The following is a 16989-nucleotide window of genomic DNA, read 5'->3' as shown; positions in this document are numbered from 1 at the left end:
GACCCCTGTGCATAATATTTAAATACTTTTCATTAAGTTCTATATATAGGAAGAGTTTCTTCTTCAAAACATACATCAGGATTGCTGGGTTTGACTTCTACCAGAGTAATAGATAAACTGCTGCCCATTTTCACACTCTGAAGCTGAAAATATGTATTCCAAAATGAAGAGTTCTCCAGGAAATATGCTTTTGTTCTCTTTTGCCCAGAGCATCTCTTCAGACAGGGTGTTAACAAGGATACTATATTTTTTTAAAAGTATAAACCCCTTATCTCCTTCCTACTTTCCTTAGATTTGCAGAAATAGCCATTTTTCTGGTGGCACATTAAATAGTTCTTAATGTGCGCTGAGCTGTTCTACCTCATTTAAATAACCTTGAGCCAAGGTCACAGTGATAACTCAGCATTACCCACTTCTTTAGAAGTCCTGCAAAGAGAAAAAGCCTATCCAGGAAAAGGCTCGAGGAAATGGCTAAAACTGTTGTGTGCCAGCAAAATTTTTGAGAATGAACATCCTGTCTCTTGGAACATGCACAAGGGAAGAAATAGGAAACTGATCCTCAGAAAAGCAAAGGAAAGCGAACAAGAACAAGAGAAACAAAATTCCTATTTACGTAAGTCAAGCTGAAAGCTTCCTCCTCTCTTGCTCTAGATGCTTAAAATTGCATAATTAAAAGGGTTCCCAAATTCTTTACATTCCCACAATAGTTTTACTTTGGAGGAGGGAATGCCTATATCAGATCAAATCTTTATTATGGTCATAGATCAGCATAAGGAGGGTGGGATGAATTTATTAAAAAAGCATAAAGGATACATCAATAATATATTATATATCTATATGAATGATATAAAAGATAAATTAAAAACTACAAGTATATATAAAAAGTGAGAATCTAAAGGAATCTAAAAGAAGGGACAAGAGCACTAGATGGGTGTAGGGGAGCATAAAAAGTTAGTATGTGGAAAACTATATCAAGTTACAAAACACTATAATATACTATGGCAAACTGGATGCTCATTAACTCTAGTTTATAAAATTGAGCCCCAAACACAGGTCATCATCCAATGAATGGAATGCCTATATTAATTACCATATTTGGGGTGTTGGTTTACAATTCTATAGCTTATATGTGCAAAGAAAATGGGTTAACTCAATGACTGAATTAAATACGTTGTGCAAACACAACCATTACTTCTCTTACTCATTATTTGAGTCTATTAGAATTTTAAATGGCTGCTTAAGACAGAGCACCTCAATCCCAATACCCATAATAACAGATATGTCCAAAAATATACAGTACATATTTTGATTGTGCTACATAGTAATAAAAAATATTCAGCATTCATAAATTATAGCATGATGGGTGTCAACCCTTCCAGAACTTTCACAACATCAGATATAAGCTTAATCACAGTAATTTTCACTTCAGATAACTCATATGTGTAGCTGGCCAAATGTTTCTTTGCAAGTCTGAAACCTAAATTGTGTACATATCCCCAGAATTTAACAACCTTGCATCAAAATCGTAAAAATAGCACTGTTGGATCAGGCCAAGGCTTATCTTAGTCCAAGATTTTGGTTTCCACAGTAGCCATCCAAGTTGTTCCAGAATGCTCACAAGTAGGCAATGTAGACATACACTTCTCCCACTATTGTCCCTGTGCAATTCGTAGTTGAAAGTGTGCTATCCGCAGCTCAGAGGTAACCCTGAGTCATCAAGGCCATATCCCTTGTTCCCCGTGCATTGTTTACTTTTATCAAGCTTTATTATATAAATAAAGTCAGTTACAACCAAGACTGAGTCCAGTTAAAGAACAATTGTATAGAGCAATTAATGTGTTGGACAAAAACAACAGTTCTGAGAAAAAGTTCAGGAAGGGGAGAAAGAAACAGCTGCTTCATGGAAAACTCCTATTCAAAAGCAATTAGTCATGTATTTTACACTTTTACCTCATTCTTCATAATTAGGTTTTAGGAGACATTAGTAATTTCCTGCACTTTCTGTTTATTTCCTGTTTATTTTTCCTTTTACCTTGATAATATAGTACCTATACAATGCCACAACAAGCTATCATGACGTTTTAAATTAAACGTCAGAACTTTAGGCAAGGAGTGAGAAGAATCACAATAATTTATTAAGGATTATGAATTCCTATTACCAGTTAGACAAACATTCAGTTGTGAGTATAAGAGAGAAGAAGAGGGAAAAGCACTATCAAATAGATAAATAGACAATGGATTATTCTCACTCTTGAATGACTCTATGATATGGATACCTCTATGGTAGCAGTATAGACTTTGTGTGTACAGTGTATACATTTTTTTAAATAGTCACTTACATATATTGTGCCTGTATGAGTTTAAATTGATTCAGGTCTGCCTGGAGTCATACATTTTAAAGAAGTGACACATTTTAACTCTAGTTCCAAGATTTGCAACTCTGCCTCATTACCAGTTTAACCCTAGTCATGGAAGGAATTGTCCATGATACTTTTTGTTTATTTGGTTCTTGCATCTCTTATTTATGTTCCATTCTACATGGCCACCTTATTCTTCTATTGTAAATACACCCTGTGGAAAATTATGGGTCCTACAAATTTAGAAACAGTATTACTGAAATTAGTAGCATCCCTTGGCAACAGTCTGTTTAAGACATATCAAAATAGCAGTGATCAACACTCACCACACTATGGATAAACATCTTACATACTCCCATAATAAAAAACTTGTCAAGCCCATTTAGCTAACCCCATTTATTATTTTTTATTATATTAATATCCCATCTTACATGGAGTCTCATTTTATCCCAACAACAAATGTATCAGGCAGATTGGTCTGAGAGATAGCGACTAGCACAAAGTTGCCCATGTGCTTCATAGTTAAGGAGGTCTTGAACCTGGTCTCCCTTGTGCCAGGCCAACACCTTAACCATGTTTAAGCAGCCCCAAGGACGGCTATTATACAATCTATTCAGATGTTTCCAGATCATATCCATCTTTATCCTGTCCTACCTCTACTGTTCAAAACACTTCTTATATTGGCTCAATTTCTACCCATTAACAAGTCTGTACTTAAATTCTATTCCATCTCTCCTGCCAAATACCTAAACACAAGACTGATGATAAATGGAAGACAATGTTACAGTATCTGAATCCTGCATAAAGGTCTATAAAGGAGGTAATGAACACTTCTGTGGAATAATACTCAAGTTGTGCCCAATATAATATATTCTCTGTTACAATAGTTTTATTATATGTATTATATGTATTTATTTTGTTGTGGGCTGCCTAGAGATGTTTGATGAGGTGGCAAAAATATGGAAAGTAAGTAAACACAGAAGAACTGTTCAATAGCAGAAAACCTAACGATCCACACCAGCCAAACATTTCAGGTGTAAAAGGTGCCACTGTACTTAAACATGTCTGCTAGAAAGTATTCTAACAAAGAGACATGAAGATGTTAATTTTATTTGCTGGCATATATACAATAGTACTTACAGTAAGCCTTATTGGAAACATAGATTGCCATACGTAAAACCCTAAGCATCTGAAAATGACAGCTTGCAGTATAGATAAGAGTTGATTCTTTAGCTGATGGACTCAGTGTTGAATAAGCCTGTAACAAGCAGCACAGACATATGTTGCCTAATATTGATACAAGCTCTTCAGGATTATACTGAACCTAGCAGGTTTACATTTGTGTGTGTCCAGCCAACCAAGTAAGCAAGAAAATCTTTACAAGGGAAGGATTTACAAGGGAAGGAAGAGATGAGAAGGAACGCATAAAGGAAATAAAGTGGAGTTTTGTTCTTTCAGTTATTGTTGGTGGTGATTTCGTCTAGCCAGTGTCCCCAGGACTAATTAAACTGAATGATATCAGAAATAGGCAGAATTTCAACTATTGCCTCAGCAGGCTCTACAAGCTGCTCTAGGAGCAAAAGAGAGGATAGTGTGACCCTGTTAAAACATAAGGCTGATGCAGAGATCTACTGACGAGCATAAAAACCTCCCCCCTTACTTTGGTGGGGGGAGAGGTTGAGGGAATTGTAAATTAGAGTGAAGACGACTCAGTGCTTGTGTGCAAAAGAGAGAGCAGTGTGAAGAGATTATTAGTCCCACTATAACACAGGGTCTTCAGGAGTAAAAAGATTATTTTATACTCAAATAAAAGAATGCACGTTACTTCATTTTTTTCCCCACAATGCCAATAGAACACAAGCAGTCAGGGAACTATAATTGATCTGGAATCAAAATCTCTCCTTTATAGTCTCGGCAGATATAGACTGGATATCCTTTCTCTCTCCATTCCATCCTTCTTCCTTAACTAAAAATAGTATGGGCAATTGTCTCAGTTCACAACTGAGCAGAAATAGCACCATGAAGGCTGAACATTAAATGAGGCTAAAACATTTTAAAGAATTCTTCTACATCCTTCCCTAACCTAGCACTCCCTGTATATGGTTGGACCCACAGCTCCCAGTACTGCCCACTAAAAGCCAACCTATTTGGAGGAGTTCAAGTTGGGGAAAGGGTGCCTTACAGAGAATTCTGAACATTACAACTTTGAATTGCAGGTGAATGTCATATTTTAATGCTCTGCCTTGCTACACAGTAAGCCTGTTCTAGAGTACCATATCAAGGAATAAACATATGAATTATGGAACATTTCATTGATTATAAACAGAAGGAAAAGGCAAAGAAAATGCTTGTGTGTATGTGTGCATCAGGGTAAGAGTCACTATTCAGAATAACTTTATTCAGTCCTTCATGTTTAGGACCATTTGTTCAACTTAACAGAAAAACACTTTAAGTCACTAGATGGAGCCATACATATTAGTTCTTAGTCTTGTGAAGTCTGAATGCAGTCTTTGCATTCTTAGATCTAAATTCTTTTCAGTCAAATGAGGCATTATTCAGACCCTTAAGGCACTATTCCTGCCACACAATTTGTTTCCACATTTTGTAGATGGCACTTTCATCCAAAAATCATCACTACCACCACCACCACCACCACCACCACCACCACAGGGCAGTATATTTAATAGTATGCCCCTAACAAACAATAAAATGTTGATGCCAGGCATGCTTTCCTTAGGAAGGTATTTCAAGTTGAGATGTTGCTTCAGGGAACAGTCCTCTTCTTTCTGTTGATGAAAAGATTACTTCTGTTCCATCTGTAATATGGAGAAGGCTTTCATCTCATATCCGGATAAATGCAGACTGATGATAGAGGATGCATTATTTCAAATATTTCAATTTCAAGTCATTTAGAGCTCTAAAAATAAGCATCATACTTTGAAATGGCCTCAGTGGTGAACTGGCAGCCAATGAAATTCCTTCAGAACTGGTAAGACATGACTCCAACTGTAATAGGCTAGTTAATTCCTGTATTTGATGTACTTTCTAAACAATTTTAAGACATCTTGCATGAAATGCATTATGGTAATCCAATTTGGAGATTTTTCCAGGAAAGACTGATGCTGAGTACCTAATGGCACTAAGGCTGTTTGAAGTTCTAGTGATGATGCAGGATCGAGGAGTAAACCACTCTGCAAATGTTCCTGAAGTTGTGGGTGCAAGTACTATTGCTAAGCCAAGTACCACCTATCTTGTACCTGTGCATCTGCCAGGATGCAGTGTTGATTTAATGGGATTTCATCCAACTTATTATTGAATCCAGGCAGCTCTACACTCTGATGATGATGATGAAATATAAAGCTGGATGTCATTTGACTCCAGACTCCAAGAGGGTTTCACACAGCAGCTTCATATGTAAATTAAAAAACCATGGGAGATAACACAGAAGCTTGTGAGATTCCATAAACTCAGATGCCATAAGGGAGGGAGAAATCTCTCAACACTAGTTTATGAAACTAATTCTGCAGGAAGGAAAAAAAATAACAACAACAACATCTGGAGCACCACTTGAACACCATCGGCACTGACAAAATCACCATCAGTCAATTGCAAAAGGTAGCTTTACTTGAACAGCTTACATCCTGCAATGATACCTTTCATATTAGTAAACAACAACATCTGCCTATCCCAGGGATTCGAGAGGAGGACAAAAATAGCAAACCCAGTCTAAACAACTGACTGACTATGCGACCATTAATAATAATAATAATAATAATAATAATAATAATAATAATAATAATAGTTTTTGCACTTGTACATATGTAATCCTATAGGCATCACTGTTATTTCAGTAAAACAAGCTATTGTATTAACTCCAAATGTCTTTAAATGTCAGTCTTGATAAGCAACAAAGAGAAGTATAGCCAGGAAACAGTTCATCAACATTCTTTTGAGAATTGTCTAGCCTAGTGTGCTCATACTGAATTACAAGACGTTTAAGAACATATTTAATTAAGGCAATCGTTTCTGCAGTCAAATCTGTAGATACTGTTTAAAGAACTGTTTTTGTCGATTCTTCCTTTTGCAGTCTCATATGTTGCATATGTTGGTCTGATGGGAGTAGATTGTGCATGCTTCGAAAATTATTCAGAAGACATTTTTCAGACCTCATGCAAGTACAGCACCTCTCTGCTATTCATTACAGCATACAAATCTAAGCCTGAAAAAAATGCTACCTTAATGAAGAACAGAAGAGACATAGTGCGCTTGACCTTCCATAAGGCCCAGAACACTTCTTCCAAATAAATTTTGATGTGCACAGAAACCTAGCTGAAAGACCCCAGAACAATGAGAGAACAATGAGAAAGAAAGGTGGGACATTTGTGAAGATCATTGCTTTCCCTTTCCACCAGCAGGTGCATTGTGAGCAAACTCCAATTTTTATAGCAGCAACATAAAACAATGGACCAAGCCCAATGTTTACAATTCTTTCAAAGACTTTTCACAGAGTAGCTGAACTTTTAAACAATTTATATTTTAGAACACATAAATAAACATAATATTCACAGTGGGGATCTATACATCAAACCAGCAGTTCTGAGAACATCCATTTTCAAAAAGGTTGGATTAGTCTGTGGTCTCCCAACATCAATAGAAGCTTTGGTCATAATCAGCCTTACCCTCCTTCAAGTTCACAGGCCAGTATCAGAGGACTGGGAATTTCTCTAGGGATTCTTGGTGGTGACTGAACTTGAGTCATGGCTATTCAAGCACTAAGATGTGTTCATGTTTTAATATAAACTCTCTTGCTCCTTCACCAGTATTGCCCTCTGTCACTAAAAGTCTGAGGCAAGATTGATAAAAACATGAAAAGCATCCAAAGAATAGAAAGCAACCTTCTCTACACTGTCACAATCTCTTTATTGAACTAGTCTTCTGAAGAAGATGCACTGAGATTAGGGACTGAAATTATACCCCAGGAATTCATCAGACTTAGGAGGGAAGGACAAAGAGCTACCCAGACAGCCAAAATGGGAGTAAGAATATTGGCACTCCAACAAGTACTTCAACCCCCCTCACTGTATTTCCTTTTATAGCAAAAGAAAAAAAAAATGGTGACTGTGGGACAGAAAGCCACCTTGCAATTGTGTATGCAAAATAGGGAGTTGGTGGCAAGGTACCAGCTACAGTGCTTTGACACTTGGCAGAAATTCTAATAGGTGACAAACAAGAGTTCTTGACAATGAGAAACAACACTGCAGCTCCAGAGGAAATGTTACAACAGTGCCTGTATATTGCTTCCTCTGGAGTTAACTGACTCAGCTTTCCAACACCAAGTCATATGGCACCATAGGTGGATAGGAGGGTGGCATCAATCTCAAATCAGCACCATCCCTGAACATGGAGGGGGCCTATTCTCTGGGGAAAAAAAAGTAGGAAAGGATGCTTTTGTAACCAATATGTTCATATTGTTGGCCTTAGTCCATGGAATATACTGCATGACTTCATAAAACAGGAAAAAGCTAATTCATTTGAACAACAGTAACATTCCAAAGATTCCTGACAAGGAGGCTAATATCCTTTTTGTTGACCTTCAAAAGTGATAACAACATCCTGACAGATACTTAGGGGGATTTCCTAATGGGTACATCTTATAGTTCATCCAAGTTCTAGGTACGTCTCCATTAATCCCTAACCCTATCAGAATGTGCAGAACAGGCAGATGAACAGAGATTCTGCAGTTCAAATAAGAAGTTGAGCAAAACTATGTACAGTACAAAATGTAATTTTTCAGTTATCACTTCCTATACCTAATTTCTGCTCCACTACTAACAAACATGGGATATACAATATTTTGTTGCAATGAGAAGCCAACTATGTTATTCCCTTCTCATGCTTTTTCTACTGCATGCCAGAACATAATACGGTAGACACATCTGGGATCTCTTCCCTGAAATAATGCCATTTGATGGGATTTGGGAGGTGTATCTTTTCTGTTGTGGAGCCTGCCTGGTCCAATCCTGATGGCCTTCAGAAAGGCAGTAAAGCCCTGGCTGTTTCCTTAGGCTTTGGGGCTGGGATTAGTGGACCTCCCCGACTGTAGAGGGATATGAATGTGATTTTCTGGTCACCTATTGATGCTTTGGATTTTAACTGAACTTCTTTATTTTGCTTTGTTTTTTTATTTATTGTACACCACCTGGAGTTGCAATGTTCAATTTCGGCAGTTATATAAATTTTGTAAGTAAGTAAATCAGCATTCCATTGATTTCACCACAAAGCAATACTGTAGTGTCAGAGGAAATTTTTTTCCTCATAACTGCAACCAGGGAGATTAGATTCACTCTCTATGTCTGCTGCTATTCTAATAACGAACAACTCTCTACCCCCATTTTGATGACTTTATTTATATCTTTAGAAACCTGCATGTTAATATAAGCAGGCATTTAACCATATCACATTAGGCTGAATTTGGCCCTTCATTTCAGTTTGGGGAGACCAGATTGTTTATACTTGCAGCCTGTGTAGACTGATTTTTTTTAAATGGAAAATACTATCTCTAAAAGCCACACTCAATGTTCATCATGTTTACCTTGAGGGCTTTCTGCGCAACTTCACTTGAACCAATAGCAATGAGGTTTGGTCCAGCCATGCTGCAAAAACTTTTCAAATGCAAGGAGTCAGCAACAGGGACGGTAGAAACAGCATAATCCTGTATATAAATGAGGTATTTGCAAAGGAATTATTTAGATTAATCATTTTATAAATTAAGCCAATTATAAATTATATTTTTCAGTGTCTGAATTATCTGCATATCTTTTGGAGATAAACACAGCACATTTCACTGGACAGTTTTGATTTCCCTTTGTATACTATCATTATTTCAGAAAACAAGTACAAAATGAACAGTTTTTCAAAGAAAGAAACTGTACAATTTATGTTAATTTTACCAACAATCAGCTAAAATAAGTACAGCACAATATTGGGAAGCATTGGAAGCAACTATTCTTATGGACAGGGACTGGAAAATATAGAAATCAGCATGATATGTAAAATAAACTTATTGATTCTCTGTAAGTTAAAACCTTTTTTTTTTTTTTGGTACACTCTTCATCCTATGAACATCCTGTGAAAATAAGCTATGCTAAATTCAGTAAGTTATATTGTTAGAATGAATTTAGAATGATAATATGCTAAAGATTCTTTGGTAATTTTGGATTATTATTTATTACACTTATTTTTAAAAGAGTGCTTAGCATACAGTATGGCTCCCAGATATCTATATCTACATCTGTAATGGTATCTTATGCAAAAATCATACTAGCTTAAGTTATCATATATCACTTTCCTCATCTTTTATCCTCCTGATAAGTCTTAGGATGGAACACTGGCCTGGTTCACACATCACCGTAATTCCTAATGTGTTTTGCTGGCTTTGGCTTAATGGGACCCCAGTCACTATGGTTTGTAACCATGGTATATGCTTATTGTCATGTGTGAATCAGTCCTCTATAGATTCATAATTACAAGTGATCAACTCTTCCTCCCCATCTCACCCTAGATCTTTCTTGTTTTCAAAATGATGATACCACAACAGATTAAGTCTGATAAGCACCCATTATTATAATAAGAACTTTCATTTGTCTCAGTTCTGTGCAATGTGTTGCTGTCTTGACATTACTGCAAAACACCTCTAATTGCTAGCTTATTTGGGGCTCTTTATTTGCATTTGTACAAATTTCATGCCTTGTATTTGCATTTCCATCCTCAGAGAGTACATGTGTAATCTACTAACCTTAAAGGTGTCTGCCAGAATTTCTGCACCACGATGGTTGGTCCGTTTTGAAAGACCCACAAAAAATTCCCGACCTTAAAAGCAGAAAAGATGCATTCATGTTTATGCTCATATGATATCTATCTATCTATCTATCTATCTATCTATCTATCTATCTATCTATCTATCTATCTATCAATTCTTTTCAACTTAGCTGAAGATAATAAACCTAGAATAATTAAGAGATGTCACTTGAAACTCAGATTCATATACACAAATCGAGTTTCATAGATATCTTCAGATTTTTAGAATATCTTATAAATAGAACAACAGTGATGATTTTCTTTCAAAATTCTATAGCAGCCTCCACTTAAATAGATTACAGCAACAGTAAAGAGAAAAAGCAGCATGGACTGGAAGATCCAAGAATTATCAAGTTTTCCACTAAGTAGTAAATCTTGGTAGTTGCTCAACAATACAGCTTCTAACATTACCTAAAATATTCTTGCTAGCAACTACTGTATATGGTAAATCTGACAGTTTTTGACATATGTCCTTAACTTTATTTTCATTTACACAGATATGTTAGCATATGTAACACCTAAGATTACTTCCAGTTTTGGGGAGTTTCTGATGCTATTGTTGGAAATACCAGTCAACTGGGAAATTCATAACTTAGCCTTTATATGTATTAATGATGTGATGTTAAACTCAATTCACATATAAATAATGTATAATGGGGCTATTGGCAAACATTCTTTCATGATACTTTATCACCACCACTATCCTGCTCAAGCTATGCTTTTACCACCACTTTCCCGTTCAAGCTATGATTTTAACACTTTTTAAACATTTTACAATTATTTAAAATGCAATTGATTTTGTCATTTCCATGCTTGCTCTCTCAGGATACATCATGCGGTTACACTGTAAACTACATAAGGCCTAAAATTTATCTATACTGTACAAAGAAAAGTGACTGTAATTACAATGTATGTTACAACTAAGAAAGTTAATGTCAGAGGAAAATTTTTAATACTTAACATAACATAATACCAGTAATACTATATTTGTTCTCCTTTGCTTGTTATTATAACATGAAGAATTTTACCTTAGAAAAAGATTTCCTATATTGAAAGTCTAATATCACTAATAGTAAAGCAACTTTACTAATGTCATATTAGGAGAATTTGCACATACTGTAGTTAGTCATCAGTATGCTGTAAGCAACCTGTCTGTGGAATTCAAACATTAAAAAGATTTATGTATAATAAATACTACTTACTATACCTGTAAATAAAACATCTCCTCCATCTAAGGTTGCCTGCTCATCTGTCATCTCTACAATATTCAGGCTAAGACTGTCAAGTGCTGTCTTCATTGCTTCAACCTGTTTGGAAAAACAAAACAAAATAAAACAAAACTTAGAATTTGATTTAATGATGCAAACCTAGAATATCTGCACACTGCTGGACTTCTACTCTAACTGAACCAGACCTCTTCCATAAGGCAGCTTTATTAAACTTTAAAATGAGTCTTGCCACTGCTGCTAATCCAAAATTCTACTTCATTTATTTTGGTTACGGTAGATTCATTGGAAAGACAAGTCTAATACATTGTTTAGGAAAACTAATTAAAAAAAAAAAAACAGGATTCACAGTAAAACTTACAATGACTTTGTCTGAATTAGAATAGTGTCTTGAAGAAAAATGATCATAACATATTTTGATGACAATACTTTCCCTGCATATCTGTCATATGTAGCTTGACAATTTAAGTTTCCAGAGAAAATGTAAAACATATCCAGCACAATATCCTTGGTATCCACATTAAAGCACAGCAGATATTCTTACTCAGTTATACCTTTACCCCAGTTTTAAACTAGAATATTTCTATGCCAAGTCATCTTTGAACTTGCTGTTAAAAAATGCCAGCTATGTTAATGTATGGAGATATAAACAAGAGCAGTACATGCAATAAGTAACTAAAGTATTTCAACCTGCCCACTCATCAATAAACACAGAACTGCTTTGCTATAATTTTTGTATCACATCAAGCCAATTATTAGATGCTTTGGTGTGATTGCCTAGGACTGTAAAATAGTATCAATTCACTTGACAAAGATTAAATGTTTTTCAACTGTGCAATATTCTTCAGTGATCATGGATGTTGTTGCAGCTGTATTATATAGATTTCACGGTTCATACGAACTGAAAGGTAACATGAGAAATGGTATCCAAATTCTGTTTCTTTCTCTGGATTGCATCCAGCATACTAAACTCATAAGCTTAGGAAATAGGACTAACATAAAATGGATGAAAGCAAAGTTAGAGACAAATGCTTGGAAATATCAACACTTATGCTGGTACAAAGACTGCAATGTCTTCTGGTGGAAAGCAATGCCAAGAGAACTGGCCAAGGCTGAGAGCAGGTTAGTTTATTCTCTTGGTACAGAAAAAAGAAGAGAGAAGGAATAAGAAGATGGATGGCATTTTTTTAAAAAAATAATTTCCTAATGCTATCAAAGCTCAAATATGGAGTCATTGCTAACATTTTAAATTAATGCTTTATGTCTGTCTGTCCGCCTATCTGTATGGATGGATGGATGTTACTATATTAACCAATATGTTAAGCAAACAGGGTAAAAAGCATTAAATTTATATTAAAAACAATGATCAGATATCAGTTTGATGTCTATCAACAATATCATAGATGTACTGTACACATTTCAAGCCTTTTTCTATCTTTTCCTGGGCTAAACTAGATGTATTATCAAACAGATATGTTACTTTATTAATTTATGTAATTTTATTGTATTTTATGTCTACCTTTTAGTTTTATTAATTATAGGCTTATGTATTTTTATTGCAATGTTCTCTGGCCTAAAGGCCATAATAAAGGTTTTGATTTGATTTGATATCAGATCTAGTAACCTTTTCCTAAAACTCAGTAGCAATAGTGGGAAGCCATGAATACAGCCTTGGTAAAAAGGATTAAACCTTCCCCCACCGACACTGTTTCCTGATCAAAATAATCAGCTCCATTAAAACTTGTTTATTTGTTTGTTTGTTTCAATGTAGGTGTTTGCCTGATTCCAAACCCACTCTGGGCAGCTCACAATATAATAAACCACAAAACCACAATACAAAACAAAGCAAGATGGGATTTGGTTGGCCTATACAAAGACATAGTCCAAAGATTTCCAGCAAGGGGCTTCTGTGATGGAATGGACTTATGAAGGCCATGTTCAGGGAAATAAGGATGTTCTTAGCCCCCAGCAGGAGCGTGGGAAGTTCAAGAAGATGAGGCTTGCACCTCCCTAAGCAATTCACGGTGTTGTGGCTGGCTGGCTTGGGAACTAGGGTTCAGTCTGGGGAGATTTCTGTCTGGAGGTTGAAGCTAATAAACGCAACCGAACTGTGTTTGCATTGTCTCTTGGAGTTCTTTGGGCTGAACCTGACATCAATCTCCCCAGACTGAACCCTAGTTCCCAAGTCAGCTAGCCACAACACCGTGAATTCCTTAGGGAGGTGCCAGCCTCATCTTCTTGAACTTCCCATGCTCCTGCTGGGGGCTAAGAACATGCTTATCTTCCTGAGCCTGGCCTTCATAAGTCCATTCCATCACAGCTTCACTCATCTTAACCTAAGGCCTGGGACAACAACCTTCAAGGCCTTCAAGAATGACAACAGGGTAGCAATCACATAGATTTAGGAAAGGGATCTCATTCCAGAAGGCAGGTGCTGCCACAAAGAAAGCAAATTTCCTGGGTCCTGACAGATGGCATTGTTTAATCAAGGGAATCTGGAGCATGCTAAATGTGTCAGCTCCTACCAGATGAGCAGAAACCATGGGAGATAGGTGGTCCCTCAAATAACCTGGCCCTATGTCATTTAGGGCTTTATAGGTGATGATCTGTGATGGAATGGAATTATGAAAGCCAGGCTCAGAGAGATAAACATTTTCTTAGCTCGCCAGAACAGCATGGGAGGAACAAGAGGATGAAACTGGCACCTCCCTGAGGAATTCACACTGTTGTGGCTGGATGACTTTGGGAGATGGGGTTTTAGTCTGGGAAGATTCTTGCTAGAGGTTGTAGCTAATAAACATAGCTGGACTGAATTGGCATTGTCTCTTGGAGTTCCTTGGGCTAGGCCTGACATGATCAGCACCTTGAATTACACCCAGAAAAATACTGGCAGTCAGTGTAGCTCATGAAACCTTGGTGTCTATTGGCATACCAAGGCATGCCATCACTGCCTACTCCAGTGCATTCTGGACCAATTGAAGCTTCTGAGAGGTTTTCATGGGCAACCCAATATAGAGTGCATTGCAATAGTCAAGCCTTGAGTATGAAGGGCCTCCTGATCCAGGGAGGGATATAACTGCTGCACCAGATGGAGCTGTTTAAAGAACCCCTTGGTCACAGCTGCCACCTGCTCTTCAAGCAGGAAGTGTGAGTCCAAGACGACCCACAGAGTGCCCCTCATTCTTAAATGGGGTAGTGCTACCCCACTCAAGAGTATAGATGGAAAATCCTAAGGTCTAGGATTTTCAATGTAAATAGAAGGATAGTGTAAATATATTTTTCCACTCCCAGTCCCAGGAGAAGGAAATTAAATGGCTATGTAATCCTAGAAACATAGATATGAGCATTGAACACATGGCATAAGTTTTCAAAAATCTTTATTGGTGATACATAACAAACTACTACCCCTTCAAGACTGAAATCCTCAAGCCTAATTGCACCCATCCATCACCAGCACAATCACTATATCTGCTCAGAAATCATGAGGAGTGATTATATGCCAGGTTTCATACCATAGGGCTACCCTTTTAATGCAGTGCCTTGTCAGCAAACTGGTAGAGTCTGAAAGGAGTAATCAGGCCCAGGAAATATAAAATGGCTAAACTGAAAAGTTACTCTGTAGAGGTTGGGGAAGTTAAAGTTGTAAGTGTGCTGTAGTTGGGGCATGTCTTTATTTCTTGGAATCTCAATAAGTGATTGAATTTACCTCCTCTCTGTCTTGTGATGCTGGCATCTAATGGTGGAGTGTGCCCTGGCAAGACTGTGTAGGAAACAGGGATGGTAGGATAGGTTAGCTCATCACTTCCAACATCCTCAATTCAATCAATCCTATTCCAAGTTTTATTTTTTAAAATAAAAACATATTTATTTAAGGAATAAGGAATTTTTAAGGAAACCTGATTATGTATCTCCAAATCTAACTTTGAAACTTTTCCTTCTCAGATGTCCTTGCACAAAAATGGATTGCTATTCATTTGATTAGGCTTCTAAACAATATTATGAGAATCGCAGTTGAAATTTTTGATTAATTCTTATCCATACTTCATGTCAGGAAATGCTGAACAATGAAATGTTAAGAAAACAAATTCCTTTTTTAGTTTTGACAATTAAAGCTTTACACGTGCAAGACAACGGAATGATGTTTCAGTGGAAAGTACTGTTTGGTCTGTTATCAATGGATTCAGTGCCCATATTATGACCTCTATATACATTGTAGGCATCCTAGATAAAAATGCATTCTTTACTGTTCATCTCATTTTCTTGTGTTTAAAAATCATCCTTGGTTAGAGTACAATTAGGCTTTTGTCTTGCAAAATATAAGCTACCTATGTCTATATTTGACACACACACAGATAAGATAAACATTACGGTTTGGATGCAAACTCTGCCATTGATTAAATGAAATCATTGAAACTTAAGTTAGTTGTGAATTGCTTGTTCCATTGACACCAATAGCTTGACTCTATGTTTCATTAAGTATGGATAGGTCTATAACATTGCATTTCAAAAAACAGATGATTTTCACTTGGTGGACTTTTCCCACTGAAATATCACCATGTCAAACTCCCTCCCATCTTTTTAGAGTCCTCCCTTGGAAACAAAAATGCACATTTATAAGAGCAGAGAAACTGTGTCTACCATTCTCTAAGTGTATCTACACACACACACACACACACACACACACACAGATATACACACACACACACACACATATATACTTATCCTTTATATGAAAGCTGTATATAGTCTCAACTTTAGTTTTAGTACAAAAAATACAAATATTTTATTATAAACATTATCCACTGATATACCAAGCACTTGAATGGTTAAGCCTTTATTGCTTTGTTCCCTATTTTTCCCCCCTTTCTAATAAGCACATTCCTGTTGTGAGATGGAATGTATCTAATCCATAATGAATCTGGTTGAGAGACTCTGGGTTTAAGCCAGCTGAACTCTGTTTGAAGGGAAAGAATATTAAATGTATTTGATGGCATGTATAAGAATCTGGTTTCCTCAACCCCTGTACTTTAAAAATGGAGCTCATTAGTCATTACACTGATGCAGTTCACTGATTACTTCAACTGCTGCATGTAAAATACCTATCTCCTCTATTTTTGTGCCAACATACTTTAAATGCAATACATTTCTTAGAAGTTATTCCCCGGTGCTCACTTATCACAGCTCTGGCAACTAAACAAATGTTTTTCAACTGGAAATATGACAGGTTGATAAGCAAAAGGAGAGAAGAACTAATACAGAGGTAGCTCTTCATTGCAAATAGAATGCAACAATTTACAAAACAGGCTTGTAGCTAGTAATGACTATAAATATATTTATGAAAATCTGGATCTATAATCGAGATATTCTACTTTACGTTATAGGCATTCTTTGAAATGGTAAGCACAATAACCTAAACTCATAAAAAATCTGAGATGCCATGCAATGGGGACTGAATTTTTCAGCACATAAATCCTTTGTCTGATAGATACTGATGCACTGCAGACTTGGGCAAAGTATGTAAAAATCACCCTAAACCCCCAAACCCTTTT

General features: G+C 36.5%; 1 protein-coding gene across 2 annotated transcripts in view; it reads right to left on the bottom strand.

Moving 5' to 3' along the window:
* Nucleotides 1-16989, bottom strand: part of DDAH1 (dimethylarginine dimethylaminohydrolase 1) — a 153017-nt gene that overhangs the window by 14414 nt on the left and 121614 nt on the right. For both annotated transcript variants that reach the window (XM_088153284.1, XM_088153285.1), the window contains 3 exons: nucleotides 11422-11521; nucleotides 10153-10226; nucleotides 8950-9069 (listed from right to left, as the gene is read on the bottom strand). In XM_088153284.1, the coding sequence (XP_088009410.1) occupies nucleotides 8950-9069; nucleotides 10153-10226; nucleotides 11422-11521 (294 nt within the window). The remainder of the gene's footprint in view (nucleotides 1-8949; nucleotides 9070-10152; nucleotides 10227-11421; nucleotides 11522-16989) is intronic.

This window comes from Python bivittatus, unplaced genomic scaffold (assembly GCF_059951505.1).
Source record: "Python bivittatus isolate LINGU-HERP-01145 unplaced genomic scaffold, Pbiv_v1 ctg000700_np1212, whole genome shotgun sequence".
Classification (NCBI taxonomy): domain Eukaryota; kingdom Metazoa; phylum Chordata; class Lepidosauria; order Squamata; family Pythonidae; genus Python; species Python bivittatus.
Note: the sequence above shows the minus strand (reverse complement) of the source record. Positions and strands in the feature narration are given on the sequence as shown.